This window comes from Scyliorhinus canicula, chromosome 5 (assembly GCF_902713615.1).
Source record: "Scyliorhinus canicula chromosome 5, sScyCan1.1, whole genome shotgun sequence".
Classification (NCBI taxonomy): Eukaryota; Metazoa; Chordata; class Chondrichthyes; order Carcharhiniformes; family Scyliorhinidae; genus Scyliorhinus; species Scyliorhinus canicula.
The window spans coordinates 229,458,156-229,485,906 of record NC_052150.1 but is presented as its reverse complement, the minus strand read 5'-3'; the positions used below and the strand labels follow the sequence as shown (position 1 = coordinate 229,485,906).

At 52.0% G+C, this 27,751-nt stretch overlaps 1 protein-coding gene across 1 annotated transcript in view; it reads right to left on the bottom strand.

Annotated features, from left to right (window-relative positions):
- The window catches only part of wdr97 (WD repeat domain 97), a 129,306-nt gene that overhangs the window by 48,586 nt on the left and 52,969 nt on the right, over positions 1-27,751 (bottom strand). The window contains exons 11-15 of the mRNA XM_038796480.1: positions 22,626-22,758; positions 19,454-19,575; positions 14,885-14,957; positions 11,273-11,428; positions 3,000-3,220 (exon numbers count right to left, since the gene is read on the bottom strand). Coding sequence (XP_038652408.1) covers positions 3,000-3,220; positions 11,273-11,428; positions 14,885-14,957; positions 19,454-19,575; positions 22,626-22,758 — 705 coding nt within the window. The remainder of the gene's footprint in view (positions 1-2,999; positions 3,221-11,272; positions 11,429-14,884; positions 14,958-19,453; positions 19,576-22,625; positions 22,759-27,751) is intronic.

The window sequence follows — 27,751 nt, the reverse complement described above, 5'->3', positions numbered from 1 at the left end:
GCGCTCCCTCAGTACTGACCCTCTGACAGTGCGACACACCCTCAGTACTGACCCTCTGACAGTGCGGCACTCCCTCAGTACTGACCCCCTGACAGTGTGGCACTCCCTCAGTACTGACCCTCTGACAGTGCAGCGCACCCTCAGTACTGACCCTCTGACAGTGCGGCACTCCCTCAGTACTGACCACCTGACAGTGCGGCACTCCCTCAGTACTGACCCTCTGACAGTGCAGCACTCCCTGGGTACTGATCCTTTGACAGTGCAGCACTCCTTCAGTACTGACCCTCTGACAGTGCAGCACTCCCTCAGTACTGACCCTCTGACAGTGCAGCACTCCCTCAGTACTGACCCTCTGACAGTGCAGTACTCCTCAGTACTGACCCTCTGACAGTGCAGCACTCCCTCAGTACTGACCCTCTGACAGTGCAGCGCTCCCTCAGTACTGACCCTATGACAGTGCAGCACTCCCTCAGTACTGACCCTCTGACAGTGCAGCGCTCCCTCAGTACTGACCCTCTGACAGTGCGGCACTCCCTCAGTACTGACCCTCTGACAGTGTGGCACTCCCTCAGTACTGACCCTCTGACAGTGCAGCACTCCCTCAGTACTGACCCTCTGACAGTGCAGCATTCCCTCAGCACTGACCCTCTGACAGTGAACCACTCCCTCAGTACTGACCCTCTGGCAGTGCGGCACTCCCTCAGTACTGACCCTCTGACAGTGCAGCACTCACTCAGTACTGACCCTCTGACAGTGCAGCGCTCCCTCAGTACTGACCCTCTGACAGTGCGACACACCCTCAGTACTGACCCTCTGACAGTGCCGCACTCCCTCAGTACTGACCCCCTGACAGTGCAGCACTCCCTCAGTACTGACCCTCTGACAGTGCAGCGCACCCTCAGTACTGACCCTCTGACAGTGCGGCACTCCCTCAGTACTGACCCCCTGACAGTGCGGCACTCCCTCAGTACTGACCCTCTGACAGTGCAGCACTCCCTGGGTACTGATCCTTTGACAGTGCAGCACTCCCTCAGTACTTACCCTCTGACAGTGCAGTTCTCCCTCAGTACTGACCCTCTGACAGTGCAGCACTCCCTCAGTACTGACCCTCTGACAGTGCAGCACTCCCTCAGTACTGACCCTCTGACAGTGCAGCACTCCCTCAGTACTGACCCTCTGACAGTGCAGCGCTCCCTCAGTACTGACCCTCTGACAGTGCAGCACTCCCTCAGTACTGACCCTCTGACAGTGCGGCACTCCCTCAGTACTGACCCTCTGACAGTGCAGCACTCCCTCAGTACTGACCCTCTGACAGTGCGGCACTCCCTCAGTACTGACCCTCTGACAGTGCAGCACTCCCTCAGTACTGACCCTCTGACAGTGCAGCACTCCCTCAGTACTGACCCTCTGACAGTGCGGCGGTCCCTCAGTACTGACCCTCTGACAGTGCGGCACTCCCTCAGTACTGACCCTCTGACAGTGCGGCACTCCCTCAGTACTGACCCTCTGACAGTGAAGCGCTCCCTCAGTACTGACCCTCTGACAGTGCAGCACTCCCTGAGTACTGACCCTCTGACAGTGCGGCACTCCCTCAGTACTGACCCTCTGACAGTGCGGCACTCCCTCAGTACTGACCCTCTGACAGTGCAGCACTCCCTCAGTACTGACACTCTCAGTGCAGCACTCCCTCAGTACTGACCCTCTGACAGTGCGGCACTCCCTCAGTACTGACCCTCTGACAGTGCGGCACTCCCTCAGTACTGACCCTCTGACAGTGCAGCCCTCCCTCAGTACTGACCCTCTGACAGTGAACCACTCCCTCAGTACTGACCCTCTGGCAGTGCGGCACTCCCTCAGTACTGACCCTCTGACAGTGCGGCACTCCCTCAGTACTGACCCTCTGACAGTGCAGCACTCCCTCAGTGCTGACCCTCTGACAGTGCAGCACTCCCTCAGTCCTGACCCTCTGACAGTGCAGCACTCCCTCAGTACTGACCCTCTGACAGTGAAGCGCTCCCTCAGTACTGACCCTCTGACAGTGCGGAACTCCCTCAGTACTGACCCTCTGACAGTGCAGCACTCCCTCAGTACTGACCCTCTGACAGTGCGGCACTCCCTCAGTACTGACCCTCTGACAGTGCGGCGCTCCCTCAGTACTGACCCTCTGACAGTGCGACACTCCCTCAGTACTGACCCTCTGACAGTGCGGCACTCCCTCAGTACTGACGCTCTGACAGTGCAGCGCACCCTCAGTACTGACCCTCTGACAGTGCAGGCACTCCCTCAGTACTGACCCCCTGACAGTGCGGCACTCCCTCAGTACTGACCCTCTGACAGTGCAGCACTCCCTGGGTACTGATCCTTTGACAGTGCAGCACTCCCTCAGTACTGACCCTCTGACAGTGCAGTTCTCCCTCAGTACTGACTCTCAGACAGTGCAGCACTCCCTCAGTACTGACCCTCTGACAGTGCAGCACTCCCTCAGTACTGACCCTCTGACAGTGCAGCACTCCCTCAGTACTGACCCTCTGACAGTGCAGCACTCCCTCAGTACTGACCCTCTGACAGTGCAGCGCTCCCTCAGTACTGACCCTCTGACAGTGCAGCACTCCCTCAGTACTGACCCTCTGACAGTGCGGCGCTCCCTCAGTACTGACCCTCTGACAGTGCAGCACTCCCTCAGTACTGACCCTCTGACAGTGCAGCACTCCCTCAGTACTGACCCTCTGACAGTGCAGCACTCCCTCAGTACTGACCCTCTGACAGTGCGGCACTCCCTCAGTACTGACCCTCTGACAGTGCGGCACTCCCTCAGTACACAGCTAATGTTCATCTATAATATGGATTTGAGTCTCCAGAGTTTGGTCTGGAATCTTTGATCCCCAGGATGAGTGCTCTCCTGAGGATTAGAGGGCTCTCCTGAGGATTAGAGGACTCTCTGAGGAGTGTTTTAGGCTGAAGCAGGTTACATGAGGGTCATTTCCCCTTTCCACCTTCACCCTGACCAAATGAAAGTGCGTAGGTGCCGGGCCAGATGCTTCGATGGCTCCATATTGATGCTCACCTGTTTCTCCGGGTTAGTGATTTCGTCCCAGGGTTCCGGCATGGTTAGGGGGGGGAAGAAGCCTTTGACAACGTTGGTACATCGATACCGGTGCGGAGAGATCTGCTTTCCATCCGTCAGCTGCTCACTGCTGTCAAAATCCTTAAGCTCGGGAAACTTTCAAAATATCACAAATGGACAGGCAGGTAAGACAGGGAGCCAGCTGACACGTGGACATGAGAAACCGTCAGCCACATCCCTAACGTGGATAAGTGTGAGGTCATGCATTTTGGTCAAAAAAGTGAACAGGCATCTTCTGATTAATGTGGAGACTTTCAGGAGTAACAGTGTTGTCAGACTGCGGGATTTTTATTTTCCTAACCTTGGTCTGGGACTGACGTAGTGTTGAGGGCTTAGATGGGTTGGAATTTGATAAGTGTTTCAGGAAAGTTTCCTCGGGCAGTATGTGGAGGGTCCTACTCGGGAAAGGGCAAAACTTGACCTGCTCTTGGGAAATAGGGCAGGGCCAGTGACTGAAGTGACGGTGGGGGAGCACTTTGGGACCAGTGACCATGGGCGGGATTCTCCCTTCTGGGGATTAAGTCCCCACGCCCGCTGGAAAACGGACGGTAATCTCTCCGGACATTTTCCTCGAAGATCCGGGGTGATTCTTTGTTTTCCAGGGGGCTAGCAGAGCCCCGGCGTGTGTCCCACAGCTCTGGCTGCAGGCAGGGCCTTGCTAGTGTCATGTGAGAGTACCTTTAAGAAATGGGTGTTTAAGAAATGTACCTTTAAGAAATAGAGCTGCTCATGTTACTGGAGTGATGTCAGAGTGTGGGTGGAGCTGAGCTCTACTTCTGCTTTTTAGTTTCAGTTTGAGAAAAGCTTGCGTGTGTCTGTGTTTTTCAGTGAGCTGCATCTGAATTTTGAACAAAGAGCTGTACTGTTGATCTCTGCCATCCAAAGACTATCTATGGATCTATGGACTATCTATAATTCCAGAATTGTAAAAGGTCTCAGTATTGAATCTAAACCTAATGTGCTCCTGTTTGAAGGTTTGTTAAGTCTTTTGGGTGTTAAAAGGACAGCTTACAGGGTTACGTACTGTTGTTGTCTTTGGGGTTGTATTTGATTTACTAGTTGCTCACTGTTTGTTTTAAAAAAAGTTAACTTGAGTTCATAGAATAAACATTGTTTTGTTTTAAAGAAATACTTGTCCGTTTTCTACTGTACCACACCTGTAGAGTGGGCCGTGTGCTCCCCATACCACAATCTATTAAAAGTTGTGGGTCAGGTGAACTCCATGATACACTTTGGGGTTCTCTAAACCCTGACCCATAACACTAGCTAGACCGTGCAACTGCGCATGCGCATGGGCGCTGGCGACATGGCAGGCCACATGCGAAGGAAGGTAGGTCCCTCCCAGATCGTGATGGTCTGCCGATCGATGGCCCCCGATCGTGAGCCTGGCCCCTCCCCCAAAGTCAGATCCCCCCCCCACCCCCAGGAACGCCACCGCAGGGGGTGGTACCACATATAAACCAACGCGGCAGGAGTTCGGCTGGTCGACCGCGGAGAATCGCCACGGGGGCCTGTTCCAACGGCCCCCAACCGTCACCCCATCGACCGCGTGCACAGGACTGGCAGGTCCATGTAGAATTGCGGAAGCGCCGTCGTGCCGGATTTCCGGTGTGAACGGCTATTCTCCGCCCCGGCACCGGCCGCCATTCCAGCACAGAGGGTCGGAGAATCCCAGCCCATAGTTATGTTAATTTTAAAATAGTTATGGAAAGGGGCAAAACTGGTCCACAGTTTCAAGTTCTAAATTGGGGCAAGGCAAATTTTGATGGAATTAGACAGGAGCTTGCAAGGGTTTTTTTTCTTTTTTTAAAATAAATTTAGAGTACTCAATTAATTTTCTCCAATTAAGGGGCAATTTAGTGTGGCCGATCCACCTACCCTGCACATCTTTGGGTTGTGGGGACGAAACCCACGCAGACACGGGGAGAATGTGCAAACTCCACACGGACAGTGACCCAGAGCCGGGATCGAACCTGGGACCTCAGCGCCGTGAGACTGCAGTGCTAACCCACTGAGCCACCGTGCTGCCCCTGGAGCTTGCAAGGGTTGATTGGAGGAGCTTGTTTGAGGGCAAAGGGACCTCCAGCAACTGGGAGGCCTTTAAAAGTGAAATAGCTAGGGTCCAGAGTCTATGGACGGGATTTTCCGACCCCGAGCCTGGTCCGTCTCGCCGCCCCCTCGCCGACTCTCGGGTGCCCGCGGGATTCCCGCCGCGCCGGTCGGGGGCCGTTGAAAGCGGCGCCCCCGGCGATTCTCCGGGCCCCGATGGGCCTTAGTGCCACCGGCGTGGGTTTCTCAGGTCCCACACGGCGGGATCGGGAAGGTGAGTGGTTGCTGCTGCTTTCCACGCCGGCTTGGGGACATAGCCCCATTATTGGAGAATCCCACTCTATATGTTTCTGTTAGGGTGAAGGGCAAGTCTGGCAGGAGTAGGAAACCCTGGATGACAAACCATATTGAGCTTTTAGCTGGGAAAAAGAAGGAGGCATGGCTCAGGTGCAATTAGCTGGAATTAAGGGATTCCTGGAGGTGTACAGAGGATACAGGAGTATGCCTGAGAAGAAAATTAGGAGGGCAAAAAGGGGGCATGAAGTAGCTTTGGCCGAGAGGATTAAGGTGAATCCAAAGGGATTCTTTAAATATATTAAAAGAAAAAGAATAACTAGAGAGAGTATGGGACCCCTCAAGTACCAAAGTGGGAGATCATGAAGTGACCAGGAAGGTTGATGAGGGCAGGGCGGTAGACTACTAACAGGATGGCGAAATCGTATGGCTACGAACACAGGCTTCAAGACTATAAAAGGAGACCGAGACAAGGAAATTATGAAGACAGAAACCCAGTTAGAACCTACAATAGGAGGATGAACCCCAGAAATGCCCGGGGCATGATAAATCGATGTTTTCGATGTGATTCTCAATACCATTATGCTTTCAACTGTCCAGCTTGTTATGATCGAGTATTTGAACCGACACATGACACGGAAGAGTCAGAAGAGGAAAAAGATAGTGACCAGAAAGAAGGCATTGTCAGGCTTCCGGTGCATTTAAATATATTGGTTTGGAAATCGGACAGACTCAGTTAGGGGTAACTTTACGTCAGCAATCTTATTTGGAAAGCATCAGCCCAATAGCAATTAGTCGTGGCCGGGTTTCACAAAAAGACACATGGTTAGGGCAGCAGGGTAGCATGGTGGTTAGCATAAATGCTTCACAGCTCCAGGGTCCCAGGTTCGATTCCCGGCTGGGTCACTGTCTGTGTGGAGTCTGCACGTCCTCCCCCTGTGTGCGTGGGTTTCCTCCGGGTGCTCCGGTTTCCTCCCACAGTCCAAAGATGTGCGGGTTAGGTGGATTGGCCATGCTAAATTGCCCGTAGTGTCCTAATAAAAGTAAGGTTAAGGGGGGGGGTTGTTGGGTTACGGGTATAGGGTGGATATGTGGGTTTGAGTAGGGTGATCATGGCTCGGCACAACATTGAGGGCCGAAGGGCCTGTTCTGTGCTGTACTGTTCTATGTTCAATGATTGTCTCATTTATGTTAAGTGTTCAATGATTGACACTGATATGTGAAGGGGCTTCAAGTGGCCTCTGGATCTGGTGATGTGTAGAGTTCTGTGCAGAGTCAGTTGCAACAAATAAAAGTGTGTTGGTGAAAAAGGAGCAAAACTTTTGCCTCTTCATACCACAGCATTTAATACGTCTAACACAGGGGAGGGGGTCACTTCCACGTCTGCCATGGTGAAGACTATGGCCAACGTGGAAGGAAAAGAGTGCCCCCACGGCACAGGCCCGCCCGCTGGTGGGCCCTGATCGCGGGCCAGGCCACCATGGGGGCACCCCCCAGGGCCAGATTGCCCCGCGCCTCCCCCCAGGACCCCGGAGCCCGCCCGCGCCGCCAGTCCCGCCGGTAGGGGAGGTGTTTTGATTCCCACCGGCAGGACCGGCATGACAGCAGCGGGACTTCGGCCCATCGTGGGCCGGAGAATCGCTGGGGGGGGGGGGGGGGGGGGGGGGGGGGCCGACAGACGTGCCGCGATTCCTGCCCACGCCGAATCTCTGGTGCTGGAGACTTCGGGAGACGACGTGGGCGGGATTCACGCTTCCCCCCAGCGATTCTCCGACCCGGCGGGGGGGAGGGGGTCGGAGAAGCCAGCCCCTGGAGACATTTCTTCACCCAAAGAGTGGTGAGCCTGTGGAATTCATTACCACAGGAAGTAGTTGATGCTAAAACATTGAATATATTCAAGAGGCGGCTGGATATAGCACTCGGGGTGAATGGGATCAAAGGCTACGGGGAGAAAGCAGGATTAGGCTATTGAGTTGGATGATCAGCCATGATCGTGATGAATGGCGGAGCAGGCTCGAAGGGCCAAAAGGCCTCCTCCTGCTCCTATCTTCTATGTATCTATGCATGTATCTATATGTAAAGGTGGAGGCACAGGTAGATAGGGCTGTGAAGAAGGCTTTTGGCCTGCTGGCCTTCATCAGTCAGGATACTGAGTATAGACGTTGGGAAGCTATGTTGCAGTTGTACAGGACATTGGTGAGGCCGCACCTGGAGTATTGTGTTCAGTTTTGGCTGCCTTGCTGTAGATGTTATTAAACTGGAGAGTGTGCAGAAGAGATTTACAAGGATGTTGCCAGGACTCGAGGGACTGCGTTACAGGAAGAGATTGGACAGGCTAGGACTTTTGTTTGGAGTGTAGGAGACTGAGGGGTGATCTTATAGAGGTGCAGAAGATCATGAGAGGCATGGATAGGGTGAATGCACTCAGTCCTTTTCCCAGGGTTGGGGAATCGGGAACTAGGGGGCAAAGGTTTAAGTTAAGAGGAGAAAGAATTAATGGGAACCCGAGGAGCAACTTTTTTTACACAGAGGGTGGTACGTATGTGGAATGAGCTGCCAGAGGGAGTGGTTGAGGCAGCGACATTGACAACTTTTAAAAGACTTTTGGACAGACACATGGATAGGAAAGGTTGAGAGGGATGTGGGCCAAATTCAGGCAAATGGGGTTAGCTTAGATGGGCTTTTTGGTTGGCATGGAGCAGTTTGGATCAAAGGGCCTGACTCCGTGCTGTAGATTTTAGCGACAAAATAATTGCTTAGTATACAGTTTGCAACTTTCACTGTTTTTATGCCTGAGAAGTCGGTTATTATAATATCTATTGTAATTTTATAAGTGTGTTATATTCCATATAACTCAATACCTGTCATGATCATGTATATAACTCACTCAATTGCTGTTTTACTATCTAATATAGAGGAGTCGCTGTCAGTGTTTTAATTTCCAGTTGATTTTCCATTTTTCTGTCATTCTTTTCATCATCCATCAGCGTATTGACCAATTAAATGACAGACATTCAGCTTACAATTTTAGAGTATCATTTCAGTACCGTAAACAGGCTGATTTGTATGTGTAAAATGCAGAGGGAGCAGTGGAGCTAATTCAGAAACTCTGAATAAAATTAGAGATTCAGCTTCAACACGAAAATAAAAATCTGTCCCGAGTGACGGACAGAGACAGACACAGAGAGAAACATAGTGAGAGACAGGGAGACACTCGGGGACAGAGACAGACACAGAGAGAAACATAGTGAGAGACAGGGAGACACTTGGGGACAGAGACAGACACAGAGAGAAACATAGTGAGAGATAGGGAGACACTTGGAGACAGAGACAGACACTGATAGAGATATGGGGAGACACAGACGGAGACAGAGAGGCATTCAGAGAGCAAAACGGAGACACAGACTGAGACAGACACAGTGACAAAGACACACACAGAGATACGGAGGCACACACAGAGACAGACACACAGACAGGTACAGAGATACAGGGACAGAGTTAAAAACATACAGAGACAGACACACAAACAGGTACAGAGATACAGGGACAGACAGAGTTAGAAACACACAGAGACAGACACACAGATAGGTACAGAGATACAGGGACAGACAGAGTCAGTAACACACAGAGACAGACACACAGACAGATACAGTATTGAGGACTATTGTGGAGGAGGTGTTGGTGTTCATTCTTACTGATTGTGGTCTGTTGGTCAGAAAGTCAAGGATCCAGTTGCAGAAGGAGGAGCCAAGTCCTAGGTTTTGGAGCTTTGATATGAGCTTGGCTGGGATTATGGTGTTAAAGGCGGAGCTGTAGTCGATAAATAGGAGTCTGATGTAGGAGTCCTTGTTGTCGAGATGCTCTAGGGATGAGTGTAGGGCCAGGGAAATGGCATCTGCTGTGGGCCGGTTGCGATGGTATGCGAATTGCAGTGGATCAAGGCGTTCTGGGAGTATGGAGTTGATGCGCTTCATGGTCAACCTCTCGAAGCACTTCATTACGACTGAAGTCAGGGCCACCGGGCGGTAGTCATTGAGGCACGTTGCCTGGTTCTTCTTTGGTACCGGTATGATGGTGGTCTTCTTGAAGCAGGTGGGGACCTCGGAGTGGAGTAGGGACAGGTTAAAGATGTCTGTGAATATCTCTACCAGCTGGTCCGCGCAGGCTCTGAGTGCACGACCAGTCCGGGCCCATCGCCTTCCGTGGGTTCACTTTCAGGAAGGCCGATCTGACTTTGGAAGCTGTGATGGTGGGTATGGGTGAATTATGGGCTGCTGGGGCACTCGACAGCGGATTGTTGGTTACCTGCTCGAACCGAGCATAGAATGCATTGAGTTCATTGGGGAGGGGTGCGTTGCTGCCAGAGATACTGCGTTATGTTGTTTAGTCCTTGCCACAATCACCGAGAGTCTGTCTGTGACTCTAGCTTAGTTTGATATTCTCTCTTGGCATCTCGGATGGCTTTGCGGAGGTCGTACCTGGATTTCTTGTATAGGTCAGGGACTTGAACGCCTCAGATCTGTCCTTCAGAGTCAATCTCGCGATTGAGCCATGGTTTCCGGTTGGGGAACGTACGTACTGCTTTCTCTGGCACACAGTCGTCCACACATTTGCTGGTGAAGTCTGGGACGGTGGTGGCATACTCATTTAAGTTGGTTGCTGAGTTCTTCAATATGGACCAGTCCATTGTCTCTAAGCAGTCATGTAAGAGCTGTTGTGTCTCCTCGGACCAGCACTGGTTAGTTTAGGGGCTGGTTTAGCTCACTCAGCTAAATCGCTGGCTTTTAAAGCAGATCAAGCAGGCCAGCAGCACGGTTCGATTCCCGTACCAGCCTCCCCGGACAGGCGCCGGATTGTGGTGACTAGGGGCTTTTCACAGTAACTTCATTGAAGCCTACTCTTGACAATAAGCGATTTTCATTTCATTTTCATTTTTCACTGCACAACCTTCTTAGCTGGACTCTCGCGCTTGAGTTTCTGCTTGTATGCCGGGAGAAGGACCACTGTCTTATGGTCTGATTTCCCAAAGTGCGGTCGGGGGATGGAACGGTAGGCGTCCTTGATTTTTGAGTAGCAGTGGTCAAGAGTGTTGTCGGACAGATGGAGTCAGAAACACACACAGGTACAGAGAGGTACAGAGATACAGGGACAGACAGAGTCAGAAACACACAGAGACAGACACACAGACAGGTACAGAGATACAGGGACAGACACAGTCAGTAACACACAGAGACAGACACACAGACAGGTACAGAGATACAGGGACAGACAGTCAGAAACACACAGAGACAGACACACAGACAGGTACAGAGATACAGGGACAGGGACAGTCAGTAACACACAGAGACAGACACACAGACAGGTACAGAGATACAGGGACAGAGTCAGAAACACACAGAGACAGACACACAGACAGGTACAGAGATACAGGGACAGACACAGTCAGAAACATACAGAGACAGACACACAGACAGGTACAGAGATACAGGGACAGAGTCAGAAACACACAGAGACAGACACACAGACAGGTACAGAGATACAGGGACAGACAGTCAGAAACACACAGAGACAGACACACAGACAGGTACAGAGATACAGGGACAGACAGTCAGAAACACACAGAGGCAGATTCAGTGCACTGCCGACACTTGAGACAGAATCTTTTCTTGTTGCTACATTCAGCCCAGGGCCCCCCATTTCTGTTTTACCAGGGATCCGCATCCAATGGGCCCCCGCTATTGCCAGCCCCCCCCCCCCCCTTCCCCCCCACCCCCAGCGTTTTAGCACGATATGAAGGACGCTGACCTCCATTTTGGGCATCGGGGCATAAAACAGCTCCATGTATTTCCTGAAACCCTCCTCACGTATTTCCTTGGTACGTGCAGGCTTCCGCTTCCTCCTGAGCTCCCCACGCTGGATCAGAAGGATTTCCTTGTCTCTCGCAGCCAGCAAAGCATATCCCTACAGGAGGGGAGAGAGGCAGAGGATATCAGACACGGAACGGCAGTGAAAAGGGCAACAGGCTCTTGCAAGATCCCCTCCACTCGCCAGAGGGAATAATTTGTCTCTATTTATCCGTTCGAAAGGTTACGTCATCTTGAAAACGTCTATTATATTGCTGCTTAACCAGTTCGGCTGCAAGGGGAATGTTTGTAACCTTTCCAGTCTCTCCTCGTTACTGACGTTCCACGGAAACCTCCTCTGTTCCCTTTTCTCCAGCTTTTTTATCTGTGGTAAACACATTGCATGTATTACGGTACTGCCCCTGTATTACAGGTACCACAGTAAATCCCTGCCTGCTGGCTCCGCCCAGCAGGCGGTGTATAAAAGTGTGTGCTCTCCTGCGCTGCAGCCACTCTGGTTCCAGCTGCAGGAGGCACAACATCTTGTGCAATAAAGCCTCAATTGTTTCACCATTCTCGTCTCGTGGTAATAGACGGTATCTTTGCTGAAGAGCAGCTCCCAGAATTATCTACAGTTCCCCAGCGGAAACCTAACCAATGATTGAGGAAGTTCTTGCTCACTGTTATATTTAAGCGGCAACCACATTGCTGAGGGTCTGGAGTCACATGTGGGCCAGACCGGGTAAGGACAGCAGATTTCCTTCCCTAAAGGACATTCATAGGGCCATCGAGGTTTACACTTTCAACCAAACCTGTCCAAGCCGCCCAGTATTTACCATTAAGCTAGTCCCAATTGACCGCATTTGGTCCATATCCCTCCATACCCAGCTTTCCCATATAACTGTCTAAATGCTTTTTAAAAGACAAAATTGTACCCGGCTCTACTACTGCCTCTGGCAGCTCATTCCAGAAACTCACCACCTTCTGTGTGAAATAATTTCCCCTCTGGTCTCTTTTGTGTCTCTCCCCTCTCACCTTAAACCTTTGCCCTCTTGTTCTAGACTCCTCTACCTTTGGGAAAAGATGTTGACTATCTACCTTATCTATGCCCCTCATTATTTTATAGACCGCTATAAGATCGCCCCCAAGCCTCTACGCTCCAGGGAAAAAGTCCCAGCCTATCCAGCCTCTCCTTATGAAATGAAAATTTATTGTCACGAGTAGGCTTCAATGAATTTACTGTGAAAAGCCCCTAGTCACCACATTCTGGCACCTGTTCGGGGAGGCTGGTACAGGAATTGAACCGTGCCGCTGGCCTGCTTGGTCTGCTTTCAAAGCCAGCGATTTAGCCCAGTGTGCTAAGCAAGCAGAGCTATAACTCAGACCATCAAGTCCCGGTAACATCCTCGTAAATCTCTTCTGCACTCTTTCTAGTTTAATAATATCCTTCCTATAATAGGGTGACCAGAACTGAACCAGCAGCAATGGACAATGCTTTCACATCATCATCAGACTTTTAATTCCAAATTTTTTAATTGAATTTAAATGTAAAAATCTGCCCTGGTGGGATTTGAACCTGGGTCACCAGGGCATTACTCTGGGTCACCAGGGCATTGCTCTGGGTCACCAGGGCATTGCTCTGGGTCACCAGGGCATTACTCTGGGTCACCAGAGCATTACTCTGGGTCACCAGGGCATTACTCTGGGTCGCCAGGGCATTACTTTGGGTCACCAGGGCATTGCTCTGGGTCACCAGGGCATTACTCTGGGTCACCAGGGCATTACTCTGGGTCACCAGGGCATTACTCTGGGTCTCCAGGGCATTACTCTGGGTCACCAGAGCATTGCTCTGGGTCACCAGGGCATTACTCTGGGTCACCAGGGCATTGCTCTGGGTCACCAGAGCATTGCTCTGGGTCACCAGGGCATTACTCTGGGTCACCAGAGCATTACTCTGGGTCACCAGGGCATTGCTCTGGGTCACCAGGGCATTACTCTGGGTCACCAGGGCATTGCTCTGGGTCACCAGGGCATTACTCTGGGTCACCAGGGCATTACTCTGGGTCACCAAGGCATTACTCTGGGTCACCAAGGCATTGCTCTGGGTCACCAGGGCATTGCTCTGGGTCACCAGGGCATTACTCTGGGTCACCAGGGCATTACTCTGGGTCTCCAGGGCATTACTCTGGGTCACCAGGGCATTACTCTGGGTCACCAGGGCATTACTCTGGGTCACCAGGGCATTCCTCTGGGTCACCAGAGCATTGCTCTGGGTCGCCAGGGCATTGCTCTGGGTCGCCAGGGCATTGCTCTGGGTCACCAGGGCATTACTCTGGGTCACCAGGGCATTACTCTGGGTCACCAGGGCATTGCTCTGGGTCACCAGGATATTGCTCTGGGTCACCAGGGCATTACTCTGGGTCACCAGGGCATTACTCTGGGTCACCAGAGCATTACTCTGGGTCACCAGGGCATTACTCTGGGTCACCAGGGCATTACTCTGGGTCACCAGAGCATTACTCTGGGTCACCAGGGCATTACTCTGGGTCACCAGAGCATTACTCTGGGTCACCAGGGCATTACTCTGGGTCACCAGGGCATTACTCTGGGTCGCCAGGGCATTACTCTGGGTCGCCAGGGCATTGCTCTGGGTCGCCAGGGCATTGCTCTGGGTCACCAGGGCATTGCTCTGGGTCACCAGGGCATTACTCTGGGTCACCAGGGCATTACTCTGGGTCACCAGGGCATTACTCTGGGTCACCAGAGCATTACTCTGGGTCACCAGAGCATTACTCTGGGTCACCAGGGCATTGCTCTGGGTCACCAGAGCATTGCTCTGGGTCACCAGGGCATTGCTCTGGGTCACCAGGGCATTACTCTGGGTCACCAGGGCATTACTCTGGGTCACCAGGGCATTGCTCTGGGTCACCAGGGCATTACTCTGGGTCACCAGGGCATTGCTCTGGGTCGCCAGGGCATTACTCTGGGTCACCAGGGCATTGCTCTGGGTCGCCAGGGCATTACTCTGGGTCTGGTTTACTAGCCTTGTGACAAAACCACTACACCACTGCCTCCCCATGTCCCAATGTAGCCAGGAGATGGGTGTGAGAATCACAGAATTGTGACGTGGCCTTAAGTAGGGTGCTCTTTCCAAGGGCCAGTGCAGACCCGATGGGCCGAATGGCCTCCTTCTACACTGTAAGTTCTGTGATTCTCCTGCCTTCTCTCCGTAACCCTGCAGTTGCCTCCTTTTCAGATTGAACCTGACTCTCACACACTCTCAGGCACTCGCTGTGTGAAAATGTTTCTCCTATCCCAATTCTTCTTTCAGTAATCACTTCAAAATCCGAGTCCTCTCGATCTCCGTCCTTCCACCAATGGGAACAGTGTCCCCCCCATCTACTCTGTCCAGCCCCCTCGTGATTCTCAACATCTCTATCAAATCCTCTCTCGACCTTCTCTTCCCCCCAGGCGAGCACTCCCACCCTCTCCAATCGCTCCTCAGGATTGATGTTCCTCAACAATATTCACAGCCTCGGCTCCATGTGCAGTGGCAGACACTCCCCACAATTACCTGTTTTAATTCTTCCTGCTTCTTCATCGATGCTTCATCCGGCTCTTCAGACACAGCCACAGGATGTTCAGTGCTAAGGTCAGATCACAGAAATGCAATTAAACACGGAATCACTACAGAAACATAATTAAAGCCACATTCAGACATCACAAATGAAGTGAAGTTTCTGACCATCACTGACAGGCAATATCATTCTGTTTCTCTCAGTTATTGTCCCACTCCATAAACACCTATAACTGACTTATGGTTCATTCTGCTAAATATTCCTTCCACAGTGCAGAAGGAGGCCATTCGGCCCATTGACTCTCTGAAAGAGCACCCTGTTTAGGTCTCCGCCTTATTCCCGTAAACCCATAACCCACGTAACCTACACATCTTGGGACAGTAAGGGGCAATCTAGCATGGCTAATCCACCTAACCTGCACATCTTGGGACAGTAAGGGGCAATTTAGCATGGCTAATCCACCTAACCTGCACATCTTCAGACTGTGGGAGGAAACTAGATTACCCGGAGGAAACCAACGTTCGCACTGGGAGAACAAGCAAACTCCACACAGACAGTAATCTGGAATTGAACCCGGGTCTCTGGCACGGTGCTAACTACTGTACGACTGTGCTGCCCCAGTCATAACAGACATGAGGCAGCGCAGTACTGAGGGAGTGCTGCACTGTCAGAGGGTCAGTACTGAGGGAGTGCTGCATTGTCAGAGTGTCAGTACTGAGGGAGTGCGGCACTGTCAGAGGGTCAGTGCTGAGGGAGTGCTGCACTGTCAGAGGGTCAGTACTGAGGGAGTGCTGCATTGTCAGAGGGTCAGTACTGAGGGAGTGCTGCACTGTCAGAGGGTCAGTACTGAGGGAGTGCTGCACTGTCAGAGGGTCAGTACTGAGGGAGCGCCGCACTGTCAGAGGGTCAGTACTGAGGGAGTGCTTCACTGTCAGAGGGTCAGTACTGAGGGAGTGCTGCACTGTCAGAGGATCAGTACTGAGGGAGTGCTGCACTGTCAGAGGGTCAGTACTGAGGGAGTGCTGCACTGTCAGAGGGTCAGTACTAAGGGAGTGCCGCACTGTCAGAGGGACAGTACTGAGGGAGTGCTGCACTGTCAGAGGGTCAGTACTGAGGGAGTGCTGCATTGTCAGAGTGTCAGTACTGAGGGAGTGCTGCACTGTCAGAGGGTCAGTGCTGAGGGAGTGCTGCACTGTCAGAGGGTCAGTACTGAGGGTGTGCTGCATTGTCAGAGGGTCAGTACTGAGGGAGTGCTGCATTGTCAGAGGGTCAGTACTGAGGGAGTGCTGCACTGTCAGAGGGTCAGTACTGAGGGAGCGCTGCACTGTCAGAGGGTCAGTACTGAGGGAGTGCCGCACTGTCAGAGGGTCAGTACTGAGGGAGCGCCGCACTGTCAGAGGGTCAGTACTGAGGGAGTGCTGCACTGTCAGAGGGTCTGTACTGAGGGAGTGCTGCACTGTCAGAGGATCAGTACTGAGGGAGTGCCGCACTGTCAGAGGGTCAGTACTGAGGGAGTGCTGCACTGTCAGAGGGTCAGTACTAAGGGAGTGCCGCACTGTCAGAGGGACAGTACTGAGGGAGTGCTGCACTGTCAGAGGGTCAGTACTGAGGGAGTGCTGCATTGTCAGAGTGTCAGTACTGAGGGAGTGCTGCATTGTCAGAGGGTCAGTACTGAGTGTGTGCTGCATTGTCAGAGGGTCAGTACTGAGGGAGTGCTGCATTGTCAGAGGGTCAGTACTGAGGGAGTGCTGCACTGTCAGAGGGTCAGTACTGAGGGAGTGCTGCACTGTCAGAGGGTCAGTACTGAGGGAGCGCCGCACTGTCAGAGGGTCAGTACTGAGGGAGTGCTGCACTGTCAGAGGGTCAGTACTGAGGGAGTGCTGCACTGTCAGAGGATCAGTACTGAGGGAGTGCCGCACTGTCAGAGGGTCAGTACTGAGGGAGTGCTGCACTGTCAGAGGGTCAGTACTGAGGGAGTGCCGCACTGTCAGAGGGTCAGTACTGAGGGAGTGCTGCACTGTCAGAGGGTCAGTACTGAGGGAGTGCCGCACTGTCAGAGGGTCAGTACTGAGGGAGTGCTGCACAGTCAGAGGGTCAGTACTGAGGGAGCGCCGCACTGTCAGAGGGTCAGTACTGAGGGAGTGCTGCACTGTCAGAGGGTCAGTACTGAGGGAGTGCTGCACAGTCAGAGGGTCAGTACTGAGGGAGCGCCGCACTGTCAGAGGGTCAGTACTGAGGGAGTGCTGCACTGTCAGAGGGTCAGTACTGAGGGAGTGCCGCACTGTCAGAGGGTCAGTACTGAGGGAGTGCCGCACTGTCAGAGGGTCAGTACTGAGGGAGTGCTGCACCGTCAGAGGGTCAGTACTGAGGGAGTGCTGCACTGTCAGAGGGTCAGTACTGAGGGAGTGCCGCACTGTCAGAGGGTCAGTACTGAGGGAGTGCTGCTCTGTCAGAGGGTCAGTACTGAGGGAGTGCTGCGCTGTCAGAGGGTCAGTACTGAGGGAGTGCCGCACTGTCAGAGGGTCAGTACTGAGGGAGTGCTGCGCTGTCAGAGGGTCAGTACTGAGGGAGTGCCGCACTGTAAGAGGGTCAGTACTGAGGGAGTGCTGCACTGTCAGAGGGTCAGTACTGAGGGAGTGCCGCACTGTCAGAGGGTCAGTACTGAGGGAGTGCTGCACTGTCAGAGGGTCAGTACTGACGGAGTGCCGCACTGTCAGAGGGTCAGTACTGAGAGAGTGCTGCACTGTCAGAGGGTCAGTACTGAGGGAGTGCCGCACTGTCAGAGGGTCAGTACTGAGGGAGTGCTGCACAGTCAGAGGGTCAGTACTGAGGGAGCGCCGCACTGTCAGAGGGTCAGTACTGAGGGAGTGCTGCACTGTCAGAGGGTCAGTACTGAGGGAGTGCTGCACAGTCAGAGGGTCAGTACTGAGGGAGCGCCGCACTGTCAGAGGGTCAGTACTGAGGGAGTGCTGCACTGTCAGAGGGTCAGTACTGAGGGAGTGCCGCACTGTCAGAGGGTCAGTACTGAGGGAGTGCCGCACTGTCAGAGGGTCAGTACTGAGGGAGTGCTGCACCGTCAGAGGGTCAGTACTGAGGGAGTGCTGCACTGTCAGAGGGTCAGTACTGAGGGAGTGCCGAACTGTCAGAGGGTCAGTACTGAGGGAGTGCTGCTCTGTCAGAGGGTCAGTACTGAGGGAGTGCTGCGCTGTCAGAGGGTCAGTACTGAGGGAGTGCCGCACTGTCAGAGGGTCAGTACTGAGGGAGTGCTGCGCTGTCAGAGGGTCAGTACTGAGGGAGTGCCGCACTGTAAGAGGGTCAGTACTGAGGGAGTGCTGCACTGTCAGAGGGTCAGTACTGAGGGAGTGCCGCACTGTCAGAGGGTCAGTACTGAGGGAGTGCTGCACTGTCAGAGGGTCAGTACTGACGGAGTGCCGCACTGTCAGAGGGTCAGTACTGAGAGAGTGCTGCACTGTCAGAGGGTCAGTACTGAGGGAGTGCCGCACTGTCAGAGGGTCAGTACTGAGGGAGTGCCGCACTGTCAGAGGGTCAGTACTGAGGGAGTGCCGCACTGTCAGAGGGTAAGTACTGAGGGAGCGCTGCACTGTCAGAGGGTCAGTACTGAGGGAGTGCCACACTGTCAGAGGGTCAGTACTGAGGAAGCGCTGCACTGTCAGAGGGTCAGTACTGAGGAAGCTCTCCTGGATAACCTTCTCCTGGTCAAACTCAATTAACAAGTTGAAGTCAAAACAGCATTTGACCAAGTATGGGTTGAAGGAGCCCTAGCAAAACTGGAGTCATTAGGAATCGGGGGAAACTCTCCGCTGGTGGAGTAATTCCTGGCAGAAAGGATTGTGATTGTTGAAGGTCAATCATCTCAGCTCCAGGACATCACTGAGGAGTTCCTCAGGGTAGTGTCCTAAACCCAACCATCTTCAGCTGCTTCATCAATGACCTCCCTTCCATCATAAGGTCAGAAGTGGGGATGTTTGCGGATGGCTGCACAATGTTCAGCACCATTCGTGACTCCTCAGATAGTGAAGCAGCCCATGTCCAAATGCAGCAAGACCTGGATAATATCCAGGCTTGTGGCTGGCAAGTGGCAACTTACATTCACGCCACACAAGTGCCAGGTAATGACCATTTCCAACAAGAGAGCAACCAACCATTGCCCCTTGACATTCAGTGGCATTACCATTACCCCCACCATCAAGATCCTGCGGTTTACCATTGATCAGAAACTGAACTGGGCTAGCCATATTAATACTGTGGCTACCAGGGCAGGTCAAAGGCTAGGAATCCTACGGAGAGTAACTCACCTCCTGACCCCCCAAAGCCTATCTACCATCTACAAGGCAGAAGTCAGGATTACCATGGAACATGTTCCACATGCCTGGGTTAGTGCAGTTACAACAAATGACTGGCATGGAGAGATTTCAATTTACATTCTCTGGATTATTATTCAGTAGCCTCGGGATTCCTAGTCCAGCAACATGACCACAACACTAGGTGCCCAGCTCCATCCATTCAGTGCATTGATAGTGTTGACAACCCTGGATATGACTTGCCTCTTGAATGAACGTGGTCCTCTCAAACGCTGAGAATTTTCAACGGACAGGGATTCAAGAACAGTACTGGAAATGGGAACGGTAACATCAGACACCGGGTCACTAACATCCCGACATGCTATCTAATCAGAAAATAAAGAATCATTAGACACAGGACACCTATGGGCAAAACATGCAATTATGTACTGGATTTAGGGAGTGTTACAGGATAGAAGGGGCTTTACTCTGTATCTAACCCCGTGCTGTACCTGTCCTGGGAGTGTTTGATGGGGACAGTGTAGAAGGAGCTTTACTCTGTATCTAACCCCGTGCTGTACCTGTCCTGGGAGTGTTTGATGGGGACAGTGTAGAGGGAGCTTTACTCTGTATCTAACCCCGTGCTGTACCTGTCCTGGGAGTGTTTGATGGGGACAGAGTAGAGGGAGCTTTACTCTGTATCTAACCCCGTGCTGTACCTGCCCTGGGAGTGTTTGATGGGGACAGTGTAGAGGGAGCTTTACTCTGTATCTAACCCCGTGCTGTACCTGCCCTGGGAGTGTTTGATGGGGACAGTGTAGGGGGAGCTTTACTCTGTATCTAACCCCGTGCTGTACCTGTCCTCGGAGTGTTTGATGAGGACAGTGTCGAGGGAGCTTTACTCTGTATCTAATCCCGTGCTGTACCTGTTCTGGGAGTGTTTGATGGAGAGAGTGTAGAGGGAGCTTTTTTCTGTATCTCACCCCGTGCTGTACCTGTCCTGGGAGTGTTTGATGGGGACAGTGTAGAGGGAGCTTTACTCTGTATCTAACCCCGTGCTGTACCTGTCCTGGGAGTGTTTGATGGGGACAGTGTAGAGGGAGCTTTACTCAATATCTAACCCCGTGCTGTACCTTTCCTGGGAGTGTTTGATGGGGATAGTGTAGCGGGAGCTTTACTCTGCATCTAACCCCGTGTTGTACCTGTCCTGGGAATGTTTGATGAGGACAGTGTCGAGGGAGCTTTACTCTGTATCTAATCCCGTGCTGTACCTGTTCTGGGAGTGTTTGATGGAGAGAGTGTAGAGGGAGCTTTTTTCTGTATCTCACCCCGTGCTGTACCTGTCCTGGGAGTGTTTGATGGGGACAGTGTGGAGGGAGCTTTACTCTGTATCTAACCTCGTGCTGTACCTGTCCTGGGAGTGTTTGATGGGGACAGTGTAGAGGGAGCTTTACTCTGTATCTAACCCCGTGCTGTACCTGTCCTGGGAGTGTTTGATGGGGACAGTGTAGAGGGAGCTTTACTCTGTATCTAACCCCGTGCTGTACCTGTCCTGGGAGTGTTTGATGGGGACAGTGTAGAGGGAGCTTTACTCAATATCTAACCCCGTGCTGTACCTTTCCTGGGAGTGTTTGATGGGGATAGTGTAGAGGGAGCTTTACTCTGCATCTAACCCCGTGTTGTACCTGTCCTGGGAGTGTTTGGTGCTTAGTTGAGTCGGCCCAACATTAATATTACTCAAGTCGATGAAGATAATGGGGTGAATTGTCTGTTCCCGGATGCTTAAAGTATAAGTGTGGTTCCCGATGGGATGGAGAATCAAAAAATCGTGATCTGCGTCAGGCTTCGACCACCCCCCCCCCATAAATATGCGTGCAAGGGATATGGTACCGCATCCGATTTGCGCTCCCATGGGGGGGGGCAGCTAAATCGTTTGTAATTCTCTTTTGGCAGGAGGATAGTCGCCCAAACAGAGAATCTCGCCAAATATTTACTTGAAAACATAACAATAACACACATGCCGAAATACACACACACACACACACACACACACACACACACACACACACAGACACACATAGGGCGGGATTCTCCGTCCGGGTCCGCCTTGCGACCGGACAATCCCGCCCGAGGTTAATGATTTTTTTATTGTTGGCGTCTCACCCGTGACGATCCTGCGGAGGGTGGGCGGGGAGAATCCACCCCGTCTGTACAGAAACAGACACACTCTGAGGGAAACAACAGCTTCATTAGTTTTTCTTTTGTAAGTTCATTGGGGTAAAACTGATTTAAGAAAACATTGGGGACTCTGAGTGTGATTGAACCAAAACAAAACACAGTCCCATTTTGGGTGTGAGTGTTTCTTACTGGCTGCAGTGCCAAGAAAGATCCCGCTCTCAAACGGGACTATGGTTTTTTTGCCCATTGCCAAGGAACACCCCGCTGAGGTAGCACTTACCTCACTTCCTGCACTGATGGCAGCTGATCGTTGCAGGAAGAGATTAGGGCACCATTTCCAAATGCCACCCAAATCTCTTGACCCCCCTTAGTCACCCCACCATGGCTTCCGCGCCCCCCCCCCCTCCCCCAAACATACCTCTTCGGGAGTCCTCAAGCCCCTCCCCTCACCCCACCTTTTCAGGGCAGGGCGCCCCAGACGCGATCCCTGGCACATGCAACCTGGGCACCTTGACACTGCCAGTCTAGCCCCCTGGCAGTGCCCCTGCCGACCGGGCAATGCTACCTGGGCACCCTTGCTGAGCCAGGATGACACTGCCAGGATGCCTGGGTGGCACTGCCAGGTGCCAGGCGTGCCAGAGTACCACCCTGCCCAGGGTCTGACCACCCGAGAGCCTCCAATGGCCTGCGAGACCCACCAGGTGCCATTACGTCTGGTCTACATTTGCTAAACGGCTCCATGGCAAAGTCTCCCAGACATGGGCATTCGTTCCCAGGCCTCAGGATAATCAAGCACAGCCATAGACAGAGAGTGGATGAAGCCAGATCTCTGAGAATGAGTTGGCTGTCACCCTTAGAGAATCCTAGAAAAGCGGGGAAGTGTATGGTTACGATACTGGAATTTTATAAATTAGAAAATCTATAAGGACTGTTGCCATCAAAAGATGTAGGGTGTTTGCTCTGAGTTTATTTTAAGCCAAGATCATTTTGGAAATGTTCTAAAAGTACTGTGAATATTCTTGTGTTATAAGTTTAATTTTTTTAATGCTTTATTTTAATAAATGTCAATATAAAATATTCACAAATGGTCTGAGAAGTTACATCCTGATTTCAGAAAGCCTCCTCATAATACACAAAGTGCAAAACCGTTCTGGCAGCTTTTTCAATTTCCCTTTTGGGATTTGAGCAACTTGGCAATTAATACCTGCCATGCCATAACAAAATACACATACATACACACTCTGCACTATACTCATACCCGGAGAAGGTGTTGTTGGGTCAGGTATTCAACGTTGGCCATGAGATACAGGTTGCGCTCGATCCCCAACAGGAGGCTACCGACATCATTGCAGAATGAGATGCAGTTAGCTACGGCTTTAAGGTGAATGATTCTGAGAAAGAGGAGCCAAAGGTTTAAAAGTAACAGGATTTGCAGGTTATCACTCTGGCGTACAACTCACTCAGAGACCTAAAAGGGCAGTTTGAAAAGGGAATCAGAACCATTGGTGAAATATTTAGGTCTATGTTGATGGATGCTTCACGCTGCAGGTGAAGCCTACCAGTGCACCAGTGCTGTGAAATTACTTTTCACTTCACGCCTCCTGCATCGTGGGTCTTATTTCTGGGGTACAGTCACCTGTCTTCCCTCCCCCACGTGTACTCCTCGGCAGGGAGAGCTGGCAAGATATACGACAAGGTCCGATCATAACCTTATTGTGTTGGTGGGGGGGGGGGGGGGGGATTATAATAATCTTTATTATTGTCACAAGTAGGCTTACATTAACACTGCAATGAAGTTACTGTGAAAAGCCCCCAATCATTCAAAAGGAGGGAACTGGATGTGTATTTTAAGCACAAAGTTCAGGGCAATGGGGAAGGAGTGGGGGGGGGAAATCCATTTATATTTACTTCTTTCTGCACCCTGTTATCAGTAAACACCAGCCTGTTAGTCCCTGAATCACAGACGTCAGAACAGAGATAAACATGGTCTGGAACCGGAGTCTGGTACAACGCTGATAGGCGCAAGAACCAAAAGTAGGTAAAAGGTTACGGAATGAGGCTGTGGATGGGATCAGTGCAGCCAGAAACAGAATACTCCACACAGAATGACACAGCATTTACAGCACAGGAAAAGGCCATTCTGTCCAACTGGTCCATGCTGGTCCAAATGAGCCTCCACCTCGGCCTAACTTCATGACGACCCATCGGTGCATCTTTCTCGTGCCTGTTTGCTCGCTGTTTATCCAGCTGCTCCTTAAAATGTTATTAATTTCGGCCACTCCCTGTGGGAGCGAGTCCCATATTCTCCCCACTCCCTGTGGGAGCGAGTCCCGCATTCTCCCCACTTCCTATGGGAGCCAGTCCCACATTCTCCTCACTCCCTGTGGGAGCGAGTCCCATATTCTCCTCACTCCCTGTGGGAGCGAGTCCCACATTCTACCCCACTCCCTGTGGGAGCGAGTCCCATATTCTCCCCACTCCCCCTGGGAGCGAGTCCCACATTCTCCCCACTCCCCTGGGAGCGAGTCCCACATTCTCTCCCACTCCCTGTGGGAGCGAGTCCCAAATTCTCCCCACTCCCCCTGGGAGCGAGTCCCACATTCTCCCCACTCCCTGTGGGAGCGAGTCCCACATTATCCCCACTCCCCCTGGGAGCGAGTCCCACATTCTCCCCACTCCCTGTGGGAGTGAGTCCCACATTCTCCCCACTCCCTGTGAGAGTGTGTCCCACATTCCCCACTCCCTGTGAGAGTGTGTCCCACATTCTCCCCACTCCCTGTGAGAGTGTGTCCCACATTCCCCACTCCCTGTGGGAGTGAGTCCCACATTCTCCCCACTCCCTGTGGGAGCGAGTCCCACATTCTCCCCACTCCCTGTGGGAGTGAGTCCCACATTCTCCCCACTCCCTGTGGGAGCGAGTCCCACATTCTCCCCACTCCCTGTGGGAGTGAGTCCCACATTCTCCCCACTCCCTGTGGGAGTGAGTCCCATATTCTCCCCACTCCCCGTGGGAGTGAGTCCCACATTCTCCCCACTCCCTGTGGGAGTGAGTCCCATATTCTCCCCACTCCCTGTGGGAGTGAGTCCCATATTCTCCCCACTCCCTGTGGGAGTGAGTCCCATATTCTCCCCACTCCCTGTGGGAGTGAGTCCCATATTCTACCCACTCACCTGGTGAAGAGGCTGCTCCTGAATTTCCCCGTTGGATTTTTTTTTTTTAATCAATGGTAACCCCAGGATGTTGATTGTGGGGGATTCAATGATGGTCATGCCAGTGAATATCAAAGGGCGATGGTAGGAGATAGTCATGTCCTGACATTTGTCTGGCGCGAATGTAACTTGCCACTTGTCAGCCCAACCCTGGATATTGCCCAGGTCTTGCTGCATTTGGACATGGACAGCTTGATATCTGAGGAGTCATGAATGATGCTGAACATTGTCCAGTGATCTGTAAACATCCCCACTTCTGACCTTATAATGAAGGGAGGTAATTGGTGAAGCAGCTGAAGATGGTTGGGCCTAGGACACTAGCCTGGTGAACCCCTGCACTGATGTCCTGGAGCTGAGATGATTGACCTCCAACCATCACAACCATCTTCCGTTGTGCCGGGATTGACTCCAGATTCCCATTAACTCCAGTTTAGCTAGAACTCCTTGAAGTCATACTCAGTCAAATGCTGTCTTGATGTCAAGGGCAGTCACACTCTCTTCACCTCTGGCATCCAAAGAACAAAGAAAATTACAGCACAGGAACAGGCCCTTCGGCCCTCCCAGCCTGCGCCGATCCAGATCCTTTACCTAAACCTGTCTCCTATTTTCCAAGGTCTACTTCCCTCTGTTCCCGCCCATTCATATACCTGTCTAGATGCTTCTTAAATTATGATGTGGAGATGCCGGCGTTGGACTGGGGTGAGCACAGTAAGAAGTCTTACAACACCAGGTTAAAGTCCAACAGGTTTGTTGGACTTTAACCTGGTGTTGTAAGACTTCTTACTGTGCTCACCCCAGTCCAACGCCGGCATCTCCACATCATGGCTACCATTGACACCGCAAACTGCCGGCTCAAAGTGGAGAGGATCTCCAGGAAGATCGCGCATATAGACACTGACATTCAGTTTCTACAAAGATGCAAAAAAGCAGACAAGATCCCGAAAGGACTACAGATCAAAAACCCACTCAAGTCGACTTACAACACAGACTACGCTGAAAGACTCTGCCACCGCACCTCTGTCACACTCCTCAAACACCTCGTACACCAACTCTACAGCAGTCGACGCAACCTGGAAACCAAGAGAGAGGCCATATTCTCAACTTGCGTTCAGGACACAGCAGACCAGCTGCGGAACACCGCCAAACAGATGAGACAGCAATACTATGCCACCTACATGCACACCAAGAACAGGAAGCTTGAGAAACTTGGCATCACCACCAGCAGCAATCAAGCTTCTCCCGGTACAACAGTCGAAAACAATACAGGGAAATCCATTGTCAACTTGTCAGACTACACCCTTCAACCAGACGAAATCGAAGTCCTCAGCAGAGGGCTCAATTTCTGCACCACCACCAAAATGGACCCCATCAGTCTCGCGGCAGATACGGAGGAATTCATCAGGCGAATGAGGCTCCGGGAATTCTTCCACAGACCCCAAGAGGCCGACAGCGAACCCAGGGACACGACCAATGAACCGGAACAGCAGACCGCGAGATCTGCAGTGCAGCAACCGAAAAGGAAAGAAACCTGTTGGACTTTAACCTGGTGTTGTAAGACTTCTTACTGTTCTTAAATTATGCTATCGTGCCCGCCTCTACCACCTCCGCAGGTAAAGCATTCCAGGCACCCACCACCCTCTGCGTAAAAAACTTTCCACGCACATCTCCCTTAAACTTTCCCCCTCTCACCTTGAAATCATGACCCCTTGTAACTGACACCCCCACTCTTGGGAAAAGCTTGTTGCTATCCACCCTGTCCATACCTCTCATAATTTTGTAGACCTCAATCAGGTCCCCTCTCAACCTCCGTCTTTCCAACGAACACAATCCTAATCTACTCAAACCTTTCTTCATAGCTAGCACCCTCTATACCAGGCAACATCCTGGTGAACCTCCTCTGCATCCTCTCCAAGGTATCCACATCCCTCTGGTAATGTAGCGACCAGAACTGCACGCAGTATTCCAAATGTGGCCGAACCAAAGTCCTATACAACTGTAACATGACCTGCCAACTCTTGTACTCAATACCCCGTCCGATGAAGGCAAGCATGCTGTATGCCTTCTTGACCACTCTATCAACCTGCGTTGCCACCTTCAGGGTACAATGGACCTGAACTCCCAGATCGCTCTGTACATCAATTTTCCCCAGGACTCTTCCATTGACCATATAGTCTGCTCTTGAATTTGATCTTCCAAAATGCATCACCTCGCGTTTGCCTGGATTGAACTCCATCTGCCATTTCTCTGCCCAACTCTCCAATCGATCTATATTTTGTTGTATCTGTCTGATATTGATGGTCTCCCTGACGAATGGGAACACTGGCTGGGAATTTCCAGTCCCCACCCACCGGCTGTGCCTTCCAGTTCCGGCAGAGGCAATGGACTTTTGAAAGGCTCATCGCATTCACCAGCAGCCAGGGCTCCCCCACCACGACGGGGAGGGAAAAATCCAAACCTCCAGCCCCCCCCCACTTCTCTACAACTACCCTATCAAAGGCCTTCAGAATTTTAAACGCCTCGTTCATTCACCCTTCAGATGTGAACCTGTTCAATCTTTCCTACAGTCTCTCAGTTTTCTAATCATTCGAGCCAGCATTTCTTTCCACCTTCTCCTATGCCCCGATATCCTTTTTAAGAACCATACGCAATACAAGTGTGGTCTCAGCAAGGATTGAGAAAAGTTTAGCATAATTTCTTTGCTTTTAAAATCTGTCCCTTTAGAAAATGTGTCCAAGGATGTGCACGTTAGGTGGGGTCATGGGGTTACAGGGATAGGGCGGGGGAGTGGGTCTGGGGTAGGGTGCTCTTTCGGAGGGTCGGTGCAGACTCGATGGGCTGAATGGCCTCCTCCTGCGGGGGACCTGGGTGCAAACCCCACCACGGCAGGTGGTAAAATTTGAAATCAATGAACGGTTCACGAATGTCCCTTTGGGGAAGGAAATCTGCCACCCTTACCCGGTCTGGCCTACATGTGGCTTCAGATCCACAGCGATGCGGTTGGCTCTCAAATGCCCTGTGAAATGGAGGGTAGTTAGGGATGGGCAATAAATGCTGGCCAGCCGGTGTTGCCCCCGTCATATGAATTGATTTCAAAAATGGAATACAAGAGCAAGGAGGTTCGGTCAAACTTGTACAAGACGCTGGTTCAGCCGCAGCTGAATATTGTGTACGGTT